The sequence below is a fragment of the Petaurus breviceps genome, unplaced genomic scaffold, assembly GCF_028583685.1.
Source record: "Petaurus breviceps papuanus isolate PSGF00001 unplaced genomic scaffold, PetGlider_PUasm1.0 173, whole genome shotgun sequence".
Lineage (NCBI taxonomy): Eukaryota > Metazoa > Chordata > Mammalia > Diprotodontia > Petauridae > Petaurus > Petaurus breviceps.
This window is the reverse complement of record NW_027185759.1, coordinates 33171517-33187803: the sequence shown is the minus strand read 5'-3', so window position 1 is coordinate 33187803 and position 16287 is coordinate 33171517. Positions and strand designations below refer to the sequence as shown.

At 40.7% G+C, this 16287-nt stretch overlaps 1 protein-coding gene across 4 annotated transcripts in view; it reads right to left on the bottom strand.

The window, feature by feature from the left end:
• FNDC3B (fibronectin type III domain containing 3B) overlaps nucleotides 1-16287 on the bottom strand; it is a 388473-nt gene that overhangs the window by 32366 nt on the left and 339820 nt on the right. For all 4 annotated transcript variants that reach the window (XM_069083590.1, XM_069083591.1, XM_069083593.1 and 1 more), the window contains 2 exons: nucleotides 14398-14678; nucleotides 5591-5803 (listed from right to left, as the gene is read on the bottom strand). In XM_069083590.1, coding sequence (XP_068939691.1) covers nucleotides 5591-5803; nucleotides 14398-14678 — 494 coding nt within the window. The remainder of the gene's footprint in view (nucleotides 1-5590; nucleotides 5804-14397; nucleotides 14679-16287) is intronic.

Genomic DNA, 16287 nt, shown 5'->3' with positions numbered 1-16287 from the left:
CACACACACACACACACACACACACACACACACACACACACACACACCCCATTCTCTCGCCCTCCCCTTTCTCTCTGTCTTTTCCCTCCAGATAACTTGGTTGATTCAGGGAAAATATCAGAAGGCTTGGCTTGAACCTAGTGGAAAACAAACGTGTATCAGCTCCCTCTGTTGATTCCCTCCTGAAATCACCCCAAATTTGACGGCGAGTTTTTTTTTTTCCATTGTGGTCTGTCTGACTCAGCCTGAACAGCACAGATTAACTCTAAATGCGTTCTTGGAACTAAAGCCACTCCGGCCCCTGCGTTAGATGCAATTATCAGGGAACATCGGCTCATCAAGGTCAGTCCAGAATCAGCAACAACTCAAATTCTGTTACTGTGGGCAAACATTTCAGCGCAAGGAGGTAAACACACCCTCCCTCCAGACAGGCGGGAGAGTGCCCTCCATTTACAGATGTTTGAGCGGAGATGATGAGCCTTCTGACCCCAGCCTCAGGGTGACACTGAATTATGAAAATATTTATCTCATTTTTTACTATAGGTTCTTATTGTACACTCAGGAATTAAAGTCGTTTGGACCTTATGCTGCCATATCTGCTAAGGATAATTCAATAAATCTCCCTCTTGCCAAATTTAACATTGACTAGATAGATGCAGATTCTGGGTCATGGCTAAGCTTTGTGTTTTCAGGACACGGCTGTCAATGTTTTTCTTCATGGAGAGGGAGAGAGGGGAGAAGCAGGGAGGAGGGTAAGGGGAAGAGAGAGAGAGAGAGAATGAGAGAGGCAGAGATGAGGAAACTGAGGCAACGTGTTAAGTGACTTGTCCAGGGTCACACAGCCAGAAAGTATCTGAGATCAGTTTCCTCATCTATAAAGCACTTAGATCTCAGATACTTTCTGGCTGTGTGACGCTGGACAAGTCACATAACATGTTGCCTCAGTTTTCTCATCTGTAAAGCACTCAGCATTGTGCTAAGGGTCAGACAAAACAATGTAGAGTGCTTGGCATACAGTAAGCATTACATAAATGTCAGCTATCACCATCATCACCATTACCACCACCATCTTCCTAGTCCAGCACTTTCTGCCTCTATGTCTGTAGCCCCAGATGGCACAAATGTTCTTGGATGCTATAGTTTATGGCTGGCCCATACTTGAGTCACTAAAAATCCCCAATTCTTCCCCCCGCTACACTTATGAAATTAAGGTTATAGTGTGGCATAGTCTGTAATTGCTGAAGCCACCCTGACTGCAGCCCTATGACCACAGCTTCCTTTCATGGATGTTTATTAACTGTGCCTTTAATGATATGTTCTAAAGTTGTGTCAAAAATCAAGGTCAAGTTCAAAGTTGTCTAGCACTTTCCATACATTATTTCATTCAAGCCCCACCAACAATCTTATAAATGAGCTATTATTACCACCCTTTTGCAGATGGGTATACTGAGGCCCAGAAAGCTCAATGTCTTGCCAATGGTTACATGCGTAATAAATATCAGAGGAAGGATTTGAACTCAAGTCTTTCAGGAAGCCAAGAGGAACGTCAGCCCTTTCTCTTCACTATCTCTGTCCTACGTGCCTTCTAAAGTATTTTTCTGACAGTTTTCTAGATGCGTGATGCCTGGAAGGCACCTGCGCTCTAAAAACAACCCAAACAAAACCCAAGAGAGTGACTGATGTTGTTGGCATGACACTAATTCCTGAAAGCCTTTAGGGTCACTGACCAAAAGGGCAATTACATGCTGTGAGGAATGAAGAAGGAGGAATGAGGAATTATGGTCCCTCAAAACTGCTGGGCTCATCCAGGGGTATACCAGCTTTGTTTTCAAAAAGGAACATCCTGCCTCCCTCCTCCCATCCTTTGAAGACATTTTCTACTGCAGCTCTGAAGAGCAGAGCTGTCTAATTATAAGGGAAAGAAGATACCACCTAATTAGCTAAAGCCAGTGAAAGAGAATGCTGTATTGTCCTAAAGAAAACCCGCCTTCAAATGGCATTCTTAATTAAATGACAGACCACATCGTTAAAGAAGGAACACCCTATTCTTGGGTCTGTCTCAGTCAGATATGGATAGATGAGAATTTATTTAAAAAATAAAAGAAATCCCAAGCCATCTACAGCTACCAAGGCTTAGGCTGGCTGTCCTTTCATGGTGGCCTTCAGTCTCACATGTGCCTTGGTCCCTGTACTTCTGATTCATTTCCCTCCCTCCCCTCCAGAGGTGGATAGTGGTGATCGAGCCATTTCTGAATGGTGGTCCAGCTCATGTATGGAGAGTGGTGACTGTATGACAGTACTAATAATACACATGCTAAGCGCTTTAGATACAATTTAATTGGATAACAATGGTCTCATGTTTGTGGACCAGGATTAAAGGTACGCCCCATTTCTGAGGTCTGATGCCTTCCTTCTCTTGGTGACTAGGAAGGGTGGTCCAGCCCTTCTGTCTGAGGACAATCTTTTCATCCCCTCACTCCCCGTTGCAGGAGAACTGCTATCCTGGTCTCATCACCAGAAAACAACACTCTCATGGCCTAATTTTCAACATTTGCCTTTGCTTCCCATGAGGAGCTGAGAGGACTTAATGAGATCTTGTGGGGCAAGGGGTGCTCTGGCAGCTGCTCTGGGCTATGCTCAGAAGTTCCTTCTTTGGACCCCAGTGGATTTTTCAGTCATATCCAACTCTTTGTGACTCTGTGGGGCTTTCTTGGCAAAGATGCTGGAGTGGTTTGCCATTTCCTTCTCCAGTGGGTTCAGACTCCACCAAACAGGGAGATCCCACTCATTAGGAATTTCAGAATTCTGAGGACAATTGGTTTTTGCCTTCGTCAAGGGACTGAGCACTGACACTGGGTGCCTTTGAAATGGACATGAGTGCCTCTTTCCCCATTTTTGTAGGGAGAAGGCAAGGGCAGGGCAGGGAAGTGGAGGTAAAAGGCCATAAGAGGGTCCACATGAATACATTATTATTTAATTTACTCAAATTATTATTCCCTTTTGTAAACTAGCAAATATTTAAAGTAAAAGACTGGCATTTGATGGGTTTCTAATTCCAAGCTGGTAAGACTGCTTGTTCTTTCAATTTTAGGACACTATGAAAGGTCATTTGTCAATTAACTAGTCTGGCTAAGTTCTCATCACAGCAAAAGCAATGGAACAATATTATTCTATATATAGAATGAGAATTTACTATGTTATACATTCCCACCACTTTAATAACATTCTGAGATTATCTACAAATGTAATTTTTAAAAAGATGAATTTAGATCTCGGCTTATAACATTGTAAAAAATGTCATCCCTAATGTTTTTTTTTTTTAAATTTCCTTTAAAATTTTGCTAAGTAATTGACTTAAGAGGGAGACAGTCTTGGTTTTTATTTGCAGAGAGCATGTCTTGACCGTGAGATTCTTTTATGTTTTCTTAGGCAACAGCCATAAAAGAGGGCAGAATTTCAAATGGCTCAGGAAAATCTAGGAGGGTAAAGTTTTAATAAGGACTTCTATCATAGGGTCTCAGTTGCTGCCCTTGGGGTCAAACCTGATATTTAGGTCTATTCTTAGGTCATGTCCAAGTTCCTGAAGCAAGGCTTCTTGGAGGTCGTCTGGGCAAGGATTAAGACTTGTCTTAGACATGGAAAAACTAAATATGAGAAGCATGGGAAAAATACAACAACTATCTGTTAACTGTTCCTAGCCTTCTTTAGTCATTAGGATAATGCGTGTGCATACATGCATGCATATGGACATGGGAAAACATACACAGGCTGAGGTTTTTCTCTGGACCAAAATGAGATCGTAACAGTGTTGTTCTGGGACAGATTTTTGTTGATCTAGACCTGCCCTCTAGGGTGGTGGGAATGAAGAGGAAGAGAAGGGGAGGTCATTGTCTGAGCTAATCACCTGTAGTGGCAGCCCTGGGCCACATCTCCATGGCCACACTCGAACCCAGAACCCGGAAAAGAATTTCAGTTCTGTTTTCTATTTAGTGGGTTTGTGTTTCTCTGTCCCCATTTCTCTTTACCCTCATCCCTCTCCAGTAGCAGAAGTCACCCACAGTCAGACAGATAGACAGAATATAACCTCTTTGAGACCAGACTATTTAATTTTTATTTGTGTATTCCTAATGCCTGGCAGTGCATGGTATTAAGTACCTACACAGCAGGTACTTAATAAATGCTTATTGATCAACTAACAGTGATTTTCTATTAGGTTTCAGGTCTCTCCTTCCTGCAGCAGGATTAATCTTTAAATAGACCTCTCTCTTCTCTTGTTAAAGGACCCTAACTCATCTCATGGTGTGGTGGGACCACAGTTTGCCATCATGGGACAAATATATCGGTTTATTTAACTGTGGTCCATAAGGATGGTTCAGACTGAAATACTGTAGAGTCTCAGAAATGAGAAATGAAACAAATCCCTCTAAAGTAAGTGGGTTTTTTTGCTTTTGTTTTTTTGGTTCTTCAGCAGGCAGAACCTTGGGGAAGAGAGCAGGGTCTTTACAAAGTACTGAGCATCCTTGATTTTTGTCCCTTCCTGTCCTCTCCCAGTCTCTTGTTTGGTGTCTTAGTAACAAAACATTCTATCACCATCGAGGTTTGTTTTGGGGCTGGGCTTTTAACCCAGTTTGGCCAGTCGTGATCAGAGGAAATGAAGTTAGGTTTAAAAAAAATAAAAAGATCTATAAGAACAAAGCTAAGCAAAAACCGGGCATTTTATTTTTAAATAGCTCCGAGTATTTCCTAAATGGGGCACGCAATGAGGAATTTTTCTTTTTCTTTTGGCTCATGTGCAAGCTCATGGTCTTGAGAGGGCAGGTTCCACTTGGGAGTCCCCTAAAGCAGTTTTCGATCCATACACTCTCCCAACCCCTTGGGATGAATGAATATTGACAAGTGTAACAGCTCACTCCCAATGTTTCCCCTTTCTCTCCAAGCTTTATGCCTACTGGATTTCAATTGGGAATTTTTCTTTTTGGAGAAATCTCAAAGAAACAGACCCATTTTCAGTTAGTGGTGAGAGTCATTAGAGGGAGGGAAAGTGGTCAATTTAACATTAAACTCCACATCCAAAAATGTGTGTCGGATCACGCACCCTCAGTCAGAAGGTAGGTGGGTATTGTTATCATCTGTTCTCTGGAATCATGGATGGTCTGGGTGCCAATCTGGAGTTCCGAAGCCTTTAAAAACTGTTCATTTCTATAACTCTATTGTTAATAGTGGGGGCAGGGACCAGGTCTCGTCCAAACTGAGTCCTTCTCGACACTGAAGACAGTGCCTTTTAGGAAGCAGCCACCCAATACATTTTTCTTTTGGTGTTAAAATTTTAAGTGCATGTCTATGTACACACGTGTATAACTGTATCTATAGATATGCATATAATATGTGTATAGATGCTTAACCATTGTATGAGGTAATGTGTGTATATTAACACACAGATTACAGATGAAACATTATAGAGAAAAACAGCTGGCCCTCAAATAAATGGGCATTTTAAAAAGATCCTCTCATCCCACTCATTCTCTGGAGAATGGACCCAGCCAGGTCACAGCTGTCCAGACCACAGCTGGCAGCCCGTGCTGACACTTACCTCTTGTTTCTGTCTTCTAGCTGGAGCGTGTACACCATATCATCGGTTGCGTGGGCCTTGGAGTTGCTATCTCCCCATTTTAGCTTCAGGCTCTGCGGCCCTGCTGCCGCGCACTCTAACCGGGGAGGGGAGGGTGGTAATGGCCTCGTTTTGGCCTTAATGGAGTGACTAAATGGTCCAGCCCCAATTTCATTGACAGCCTGAATTCTGATCCTGGAGGGGAGAAATAAAAACACATTAAATATAATCAGGCGAGGTAGCTAAGGCACTCTTAAAGCTCTAAACGGTTTTCCTTTAACCAAAACATTTCTGGTGATGTTATTATAATACCCGGGTAGTTTAGAGAATGGATGGAATGTTCTTCATTTGGACTGGCAAGGTGCATCAATCACTAAGATGTCTGATAGTCAAGGAAGTTCCTTGAAGACAGTTATGGTGGTGGCCCTCTAGAGTGGGGCCCCAATCTAGCCATGGTGGACAGACTGCTGGACCTGGGGTCACAAGATACCAGCAGGCAGAGATCCTGGAGGCCACCTCATCCAACGCTTTCACTTTCTAGGAGGATCCTGAGGCCCGGAGAGGGGATAGGACTACACAGGTAGCAAGAGGCAGTCATGATTTAAACTCCCACTGTACCCCATGCACTCATCTAGCATTTCAGGCTTAAAAAGCATTTTCCCTCATAAGCCTGTGAGGCAGGGAGCAGTTGACCTAATTTTCAAATCAGGAAAAAAAAACAAATTTGATTTCATCCTCAAGACACAGGCACAAATAGATGAGAAGGTGATGAGTTACAGGAAAAACAGAAAATCCAAACCAAGCTTAACCAAGTCCCCCAAAACCTCTCTTGTCTTTAAAAATTACCAAATGACTGGATATGGGCCACCTCATGTGGACAGGGTACGGGATGTACTTATGTTTTCTCCTGGGAAAGGAGAAAATACACTAAGGTTAAGAGCTCTTTCTCCTTCTGGTGGAAACCGGTCATCTTGATTTATAAAGAGATTTGGAACATGAGAAACCAGCCGTTCAGGCCATTCTCTGCAAACCTCATGCATGGAGGGAGAGGATGTGTCCATCTGAGCTGGGCTACCTAGGAAAGAGCCATGGTGGCAGGTGACCTTGAGGCCAGGGCATCAACAGGGAATGCTCAGCCTTTCTTGCCAAATTAAATGCTTTTTACCTTCCATTATCTAGCATTTTTTTTTTTTTTTACCAATGTCCAAAGTGCTTTGTGAGCTTCCCTTTCAGAAAAAAGAAAAAGGGCTCAGAGCTACAGGCAGAAATAACAACAGACTTGGAGAAGGGGAGACTGAACAGGACCGTTGTGAACATCGAACGAGAAAAATGTTCGTAATACCTATTTAAATGTTAGCTGTCATTATGGTCATCGACATTAATTTACATAGTAGCAAGAGAGGCAGTCTGACAGGGATACAGTGCTAAACTTGGGAGTTTACAGGACCTGGGTTCTAATCATGGGGCAGGTGACAGCTGTGCGACCCTGGGCAACTCACTTAGCCTCTATCTACCTTCAGTTCCCTCATCTGTAAAATGGGAATAACATCAGATAATATGTGCAAAGTATATTGTAAACCTTAAAGTGCTACAATTCATGTTAGCCCTCATTATCATTTTCATATGGGGTATCCCAAAAGTCTTGCTTCAGTTTCAAGTGATTAAAGCTTAAAACTGCACTAAGATTTTTGGGACAGCCTGTGTAGTGCTCAAACATCTACTGTGTCTAAAGCATTAGTGCCAGACAATGGAGATACACAGATTTTTTTAAAAAAAGGAATCAGTCCTGCCCTCAAGAAGCTTACATTCTGCTGAATTTAAAATTAATATCAATCCCATGGACTAGAATATATAAATCTCTAAACAAGCTATATATGATAAAGTACAATGCAAAACACCATTCCCAAGGGCCTCATGCTAGTCAAGATTCAAATACAGTATGAACTGCATCTGGTGTCCTCTCTGAACACCCGGGAACACAGTGACTGTGCCAGCATTCTGCTGGGGAGGCGCAGGTATGCAGAGAGATGTCTGTCTGTCTGTCTGTCCTCTGTTCCCGTGGCCTAGTCTTCCTTTTTTTTGGTCTGGCCACAGGGTAGAGTCTATACTTGTGGAGATAATAGCCAATGGGTATAATAACTGGGGAGAGTTCTCAGATACAAAGACACAGGCTTGAGAAATACACAAATAACCGAAGGAGAGACCATTATTTTATTTATCATTATGGATCACTTTGTTATAATAATTATATTTGTTATGGTTTGGATTGCTTTTGAATTGCTTTTTTTTAGAACAAATGTAACCATAAAGATGCTCAAATAAACTTGTGATTTAATGCTATTCCTTTTGTAACTATTGCTCAATCTTGCTCTTACACATTATATGCTGTTTTGCTATAATAAGTATATATCACACCTATTAAAGATTACTTAGATATAATGATAATATATTATATATGCTATTATATGTTGTTTTGCTATAATAATTATGTATTACACATACTATTAGATTGCTTTCCTATAATGATTATTATATATACTATTATATGCTGCTTTGCTATAATAATTATATATATTGTATGTACTATTATGGATTGCTTTGCTATAATAATTAGATATTTGTTATGGTTTGTATTGTGATTGGTCAATCTTTTTCTTAAATATTATATATTACTTTGTTATAATGATTATATATTACATATACTATTATAGATTGCTTTGTTATAATAGTTTTTCTATAGGCTAGGGGTTCTTAGAAGCCTATGGACCTCATTGAAGAATGTTTTTTAATGCAAAAAATAAACACCTGGTATTTACAAAGGAAATCAGTTAGACTGAAACATAGTTAGAATAACACATTTTTTAAAAAGCAAAACAAATTCATAGTTTTAGAGAGGTATGTGGGGTTCCCACAAATAAGGAAACAGGATAGAACAAATGTAACCATAAAGATGCTCAAATAAACTTGTGATTTAATGCTATTCCTTTTGTAACTATTAGCAGGTTTTTCCCTTGCAGTCTAATATGGTCTCTTGGTTAACCACATACTCAAATCTACGATTATTTTCTAGATTCACAATCCTGTGTATCATTTCCCCATTTTGAAGGGCATAAGACTCAATCAATTCAAGGGCAGTCAGGTGTGCAGGGGATAAAGTGCCGGGCCTGGAGTCAGGAAGAGTCATCTTCCTGAGTTCAAATTTGACCGCAGACCCTTACTAGCTGTGTGACTCTGGGCAAGTCACTTCACCCTGTTTGCCTCAGTTTCCACATCTGTAAAATGAGCTGTAGAAGGAATGGCAAACCACTCGAGTGTGTGTCTTTGCCAAGAAAACCCAACTGGGGTCACGAAGAGGGGGACACCACTGAAAAAGACTGAACGACAGAGTGATTCAACTATCTTAGTAGATAAGGCATGAGCTCAAAGCAAAACCTGCTCTTTCCTGGCACCTTTAATCAGACCTTTGTCAGCATCTCCAGCATCATTGTGTTTGTCTTCACTCTGAATCACAGCCTCAAGTCTGCAAAGGAAGGAATCTCAGTGTTCTCTATTCTTGTACCAAAACACTGGGTCATATTCCTGACCCCCACCCCACCCTGTTCCATGGTCAGTCAGTCAGCTAGGCTTTATTAGACACCTACTCTGTGCCGGTCATGCTCTACTTGCCAGATCCACAAGAAAGATGGCACTTTTATGCCAGAGCTGTTGGCTTCTGTTAGTCTGCCAAATGATGGTTTCCCGGCCCAGCACCCTAGAAGGGTTACCTAAGAATACAATCTGGGTTGATTCTTTTTAATATTTATTTATTGTGGGTCAAACTCATAAAAACACATACCCTTACCAAGACAATAAAGCCAGAAAAAAAGATGATTTTGAAACATTTTTTTTTTAAAAGCTCCTTCCTATTTAAAAAAAAAAAAGATTTAATTTGCTTCCAGGGGATCAGATCTGTCTTTTTTCAAAATGTAAACTCCCAAATTACATTCATTCAGATTCAAATACAAGATCCAAAGCCAAGGAGAAATGTTTTTGGATTATCCTCTGATTTGGCTGACCCGTGTCACTGATCCCTCACTACAGGTTAATGTTGGCAATCAAGATATGCCTGAACATTCTTCAGCGGGGCCAGTGGTCTGCCGGGGACATGATAGCCTGAGCTGCATTCAACAAGCCACAGCGTTAGTGAAAATTATCCTTTACAAGGCCTTCAGCATCAGGCAAGACAGACTAAATGGTCGGAGCTTTGCCTTGCTCACTTTCTGTGAAATGTGACCATCAGAACAGCTGGTATCATATCCCTGAAATGGCTCTGGGCCCTAATGTCCTATCAAAACCCACTTGTTGGCTCTTATTTAATTATTATTAAAGGAAAGTTACTTTAACATACAATCCCCTGGAGGAGGAAGTGGCTTGTTTGTGAAGTAGTCTTACCATATTCCTTGAAAACATTATTGACTGTTTGTATGATGTCATAAGCATAACTGATTCCAGCAAAAAACAACTGATGAGTCACTTAGCTCCACTGGGCAAAAAATTGGCCTCAGTCACTTTCCTTAGAAGAGGAAAGTCATCTAGCTGTGTGACCTTGGGCAAGTCACTTAACCCCAACTGCCCTACTGCCCCCCCCCCCCCAAGAGGAAAAAAAAAAGAAGAGGAAAGTCATTGTGCCGGTTTAAGGTGAAGACACTGCAGGTGGGAAAGCGCCCCATGAGCAGCCCATCCTGCATGGACAATAGCCATGGAAGATAACGAAACACAAAATGTAACAATAATCATGATAAAGCACTTTAAGCTTTGGAAAATATTATCTCATTTGATCCTCACAATAACCCCAAGAGCAGGGTGTTGCTATTATTATTCCTATTTTACAGCTGAGGAAATTGAGGTTAAGTGACTGGCCCAAGGTCATGTAGCTTGAGTAAGTTTCAGAGGACAGATCTGAACTTTGAAAGCCATTCCCCAATTGATAAATGAAAGGATAGGAACAAAGGGTTCTCAAAAGCAGAACTGCAAAGTATTTGTAGCCACATTAAAAAAAGGTTCCAATTCACTAATAATAAGAGAAACTGTAAGTCAAAATAACCCCGAGATTTTAAAGTGTATCCCTGCAGAGCATCAAAGATGACAAAAAATGGCCACGGTCAGTGCTGGGGGTGCTGTGAGAAGATAGGCACACTAATACATCGTTGGTGGAGCTGTGAAGCAGAACGACCATTTGGGGAAAGCAATTTGGAATTATGTGGATAAAGTGATTCAAATGTCCAAACCCTTTAAATTAGAAACTCCATTATTAGACTTATAATCTAAGGACTCCATCAATAAGAAGAAAACATCCCCATATATGCCAAAATCTTTATAGAAGCACCTTTTGTGATAGCTAAGAATTGTAAACAAAGCTGATGCGAATGGTTAAACAAATTCTGGTATGTGAATGGAATGGACTATGACAGTGCTGTAAGAAACGATGAATATGAGACAATCTACATGAACTAATGTGTAGGGAAGTCAGCAGAGAAAAGAGGACATTTATAGTCACCTCAGCAATGTCAATGGAAGGAAATCCACGACCCACCGAAAAATCAACACAAGGTGTAACAAATTCATCAAGATCAAAGAGGGCTCCAATCAAGAGAGATGAGAGGGGGTGACGAGGTGGCGCAGTGAATAGAGCACTGGCCCTGGAGTCAGGAGGACCTGAGTTCAAATCAGACACATAACACACACACACACACAAACTAGTTGTGCGACCTTGGGCAAGTCACTTAACCCCAAATGCCTTCTAAACCCCCCCAAAAAAACAAAACAAAGAGAAATGAGAGGACATACCCTATCCTCCTCTTTCATGGAGGTGAGACACATTATGCATGTTTTTGGATTTCTCCAATGTATTGGTAACTTGTTCTGATTTTTTTTCTTCTTTAAAGAATACTGTTTGTCAAAAGGGGATGGTCCTCTAGGAGAGGGAAGGGATATTGGGGTGATGTAAAAAGCAGAAGACATCAATAAAAACATTAAAAAAAAAGATTTGAACACAGGTCTTCCCAACTCTAGATCCAACACTCTTGTCCCATGTACCAACTTGTATTAAGTGCTTAATATATTCTTGTTTAATTAAACTGAACTGCTTTGTTAAACAAGATATAAAATGACCTTGGGCAAGTCTCAACCCCAAATGCCCTCCAAAAAAAATTAATAAAATAAAATATAAAAGTATATTTTCCTAATCAGTTACTACTACAAAGGCCCAAACAAGATATTGCTTTATTTTAGTTGAAGTCTTTGAATTATGATCATGTTTATAGCTTAAAAACAGTAAAACTTGCATTTAATCAGATTTTTAGTGCTCAGGACAAAGAATGGTGCTTTCTATCTGGGAGAAGCAACCTGACTTCAAGTAATTTCCCAAATGGCCAGTATAAAGACAGGGGAAAAAAATGTCTGTTATTTGTTTCTCTCTAAGGATTCCATAATCCACTCTTAACTCCTAACTGAATGAGGGTATTGTGGAAATCAATCATCTTAGGTGAGATGCTCTCTGAAACATCTGATTGAAGAGCCAATCAACAAAAGTAAAATCTCTGCTCCTCTACCTTGAGGTGCCCAAAGCTTTTCTTTGTCAGACGATTAGAAACCTCTAGACTGTTCTTCAAAACATGTACAATAACTCTGCAAAAGAAAATTTCTGCTACTCCACACAGGAGGACAAAAAATTTGATTTATCAATGATCAAATTCCCTTTTCCATCTGTCTCTCAATCTACTCATCCACCCATTCATCTTTCTAGTCACCCTTCCATCCACCCTTTTCTCTATCTATCTCTCTATCCATCACCTACTGAGACCTATCTATGCATCCACCTTTCTATCCATCCATCCATCCAACCCATCTATCCCTCCATTAGGCATTTATTTAGCACATCAGTACCTAATAACAAATCCTGTGCTTGTGGGGAAGAATTTTAAAAATTGATTTTTTTTTATTCCAGAAGAGAAAGCATGGAACAAGAGGACAGTTAAAAATCACTTACGAACAGGTGCGATGCAACCTAGTTTGTTATAAATATATGAACATATACACAAACATATATGAGAAGAATGTGGTACAGTGGAAAAGAGAGTTGGCCTCAATGCTGGGAAGATCTGGGTTCCAATCCTATAGTGATTCTTCATCCACTCCCCAATGCCTGTTGGTGCTAAGAACGTGTTATAATTTCACCTAACCTGTATTAGAGTTAACAGTAATTTTCTAATGTAAGTCAGTTGATTAGCATTTATTAAGCACCTACTGTGTTTTGTGCTGTGGATACAAAGAAAGCCCCTGCCCTCGAGAAGCTCTGTCTAATTGGGGAAAGGGCCTGCCAGCTACTGCTGGAACCTTTAGCGTGATCTGTAGTGTGTTTCTTACAAGACCAGACTCATGGTCTTTCCCTCCAGAACCAGGAAACAGCCTTGGTTATTTTAAATTCAGCTCCAAAATGAAAAATAACCACATTTTAAATTGGCATCCCGGGTAGTCTCCAGCTGATTTTATACACCCAGCAAAAGGCCACTGGCAATGGCTGAGGGTACCAATTGTGGGGAAAATTGTTTTAATAATAGTCATAAATCACTTGGGAAAAGCACCCCCATAGGATCTGACTGATCTCCCCCAGTTTAAAAAAACAAACCACCCACCCTTCCTTCCATTAGGGGTGATGCGAAAGAGGCTAATTCTGTTCATGGCAATGCAGGGGGAGAATGAACTCAGTGTGAGAACAGTATGGAGCTGCTGAAGATTAAAAGGCAAACAGCCACCTCCCACAAGCTCTTTATGTGAACCCTTTGCCTAAAACACACCCCTGCCCACCACTTATTTTCCCCAGAACATCATGACCTATTCATTTATATTTTTACCAATTCTAGGGGACAGAAGGGAACAGTTAAGAAGTTCCTTTGACCAAAATTACCTCTTTATCTTTTTGAAATACTAAATTTGTATGTGGTCATAATCACTGCAATTGTGCCCCTCGAACAATAGTGAAGCAGATTTTGTGGACTGGCAGAAGGTCGGGATGAGGAACCCAACCCCCTTGTAGCTCTGTGCAGGTTACTCTTAAATAAGAATAGACAATTAGCTATTGACTCATCAGTAAGGACACATGGCCAGCCCACTCTTTGATTGAAATATAAGATACAGGAAAAGATGCAGGAACTCCCTGTGAAGAAAAGCCTTCTCTAATGCAGATTTGCCACAATGCAATCTTTCAGCAAATGCTCAATTAAAATCTAGCTCAGCATTCCTGGTTTAAAAAGAACAGCTACCTGGTCCTATGATCTCACTGGGTATAGGGAATCCCAGGTGAGGGAAATCCATCTCCCAAGACAGGTTAGCACTTTCTTTGAAACACAGAGCAAGTTATCCAGAGTACTGGCTCTCAAAGTGTCACCTGGAGGTCCCTGAGGTCAAAATTATTATTATATTTTTTATGATAATGCTAAGATGCTCTCCTTGCTTATGCGGAAAATATCAACTTATAAGCAAAAGTTCTTTAGGGGGGAGGCTTCAATTTTTAAGGGGATGAAGAGCAAAAAGAGGCCGATGGGGGTCAGAGAGTCAGTGAGTGACTAGAGACGCACTCGAACCCAGGTCTTTCTGACTGTGAAGCCAGATGCCTACCTTCTCTGCCATGTGGCCGCTAACTTGCTGACACTTAATATTCACCATACTTGACTTCAGAACCTGTACTGTTAAGTGCTGGTATCTCAGAAAAACCTGATTTCCAGGTGCTTCTGACTTAAGTGTCTACTCACCGATAAGAGGTTTCTGGAAGGAGGTTCCTAATAACATAGCTTGTGGCATCGGTCACTGTGATGCTATTCTCTCCCAGATCAATGTTGTAAGCAATGATCTCCGATCCATTATTGCACGGCTCTTCCCAGTTCAATACAAGGCACACGGAAGGTGATGTTGGGTAGGCACCAAGGGTCTCTTCCTCCAGAACGTAGAGGGTGGAGACAGCATCTGGAGCCGATGCTGGTGTCCGACAGGATACGAGGTCACTGTAGGGCCCTGCTCCTGCCTGATTGCTAGCCTGGAAATTAAAATAAAGAAAAGAGTTGGCATTGTAGCTATTAAATATCAAATAATTATCACTGGAAAAAGCCTGACTCTAAAAACCCAAACACCTGAATTCAAACCCCATTCTTGATGGTTACTCCTTGGGAAAACCAATCTTACTAGGCTATGGTTTCTTCATGTATAAAACGAGGGCATTGGACTATATGACCTCTGAGGTTCTTTTTAGTGCTCTTTTTGGGGGTGAGGTGGGGGATATATGCGTGTATGTTTGTGTATGTGTGTCTGCATACACACGCACAAAATTTATTTTGTTAAATGTTTTTCAATTACATGTAAAAAATTTATTCATTCTTAAAAATTTTGAATTACAAATTCTCTCCTTCCATCCTGATCTTCCTCAACCTTGATAAGGCAAGAAATTTGATATCAGTTATCCTTTTGAAGTCATGAAAAATATATCTCCATATTAGCCATGTTGCAAAAGAAAATATACACAAAAAGAACAAGAAAAATAAAGGAAGCTTAAAAAGTATGCTTCAATTTGCAGAGTTCATTAGTTCTCTCTCTGGAGGTGGACAGCAATTTTTTTTCATGGGTCCTTTGGAATGGTCTTGGATTATTGTCTTGACCAGAGTAACTAAGTATCCCACAGATGGCCATAGTTACAATACTGCTGTTATTATGTACAGTGTTGTCCTGGTTCTGCTCACTTCACTTTGCTTCAGTTCATAGAAATCTTTCCAGATTTTTCTGAAACCACCCTCTTTATTATTTTTTATAGAATAAACTCCCTCACATCATATACCTTAACTTGTCAGCTATTTCCCAACTGACATGCAATCCCTCAATTTCCAATTCTTTGCTACCACAAAAAGTCCAGCACTATATTTGTTTATTTATTTATTTTAAAAAGCAATTGGGGTTAAGTAACTTGCTCAAGGTTACACAGCCAGTTATTTTGTGTGGGTGCCAAGTATCTGAGGCCGGAACCGATCTCGGGTCTCCCGATGCCGGGGCTGGCACTTTTACTCACTGTGCCACCTGGCCGCCCCTAGTGCTATATTTATAATAATAATGACAATAATATAATAAATAGCTGACATTTTAATAGTACCTACTATATGCAGGCACCCAGCTAAATGCTTTACATATATTATCTCAATTGATCCTTACATCTACTCCGGGATGTAGGTGCTATTATTATATGCATTTTACAGATGAAGAAATTGTAGAGTGTTTTGTGAACCTTACAGTGCTATATGAATTCTATGATTATTTACAAATTGCCATTCTCCCAATTACCCATTGAAGTAGATAATGTAATTAACCTTCATTTTACTGACGAGAAAATGGAGGCTAGGAGAAGGCTAGAAGCCCTGGGTGGGAGTTGATGGCAGGGCGTAGTCCTTTACTCCAATTATCCCATATATGGCCATGATACTAACTGGAGAGAAGTGAAATTATCTACAGCTTAAGAAATAAAAAAGCCCAAATGTACATCAGCATCCTTCCCCAAGTCCTTTAGATGAGCCACATTCTTCAAAGCTTCCGACACTAGAAATTCAGTGCCACCCCATGTAATGCGAATGTAAATTTTAAAGATCTTCCCTGCCCCTAGCTAA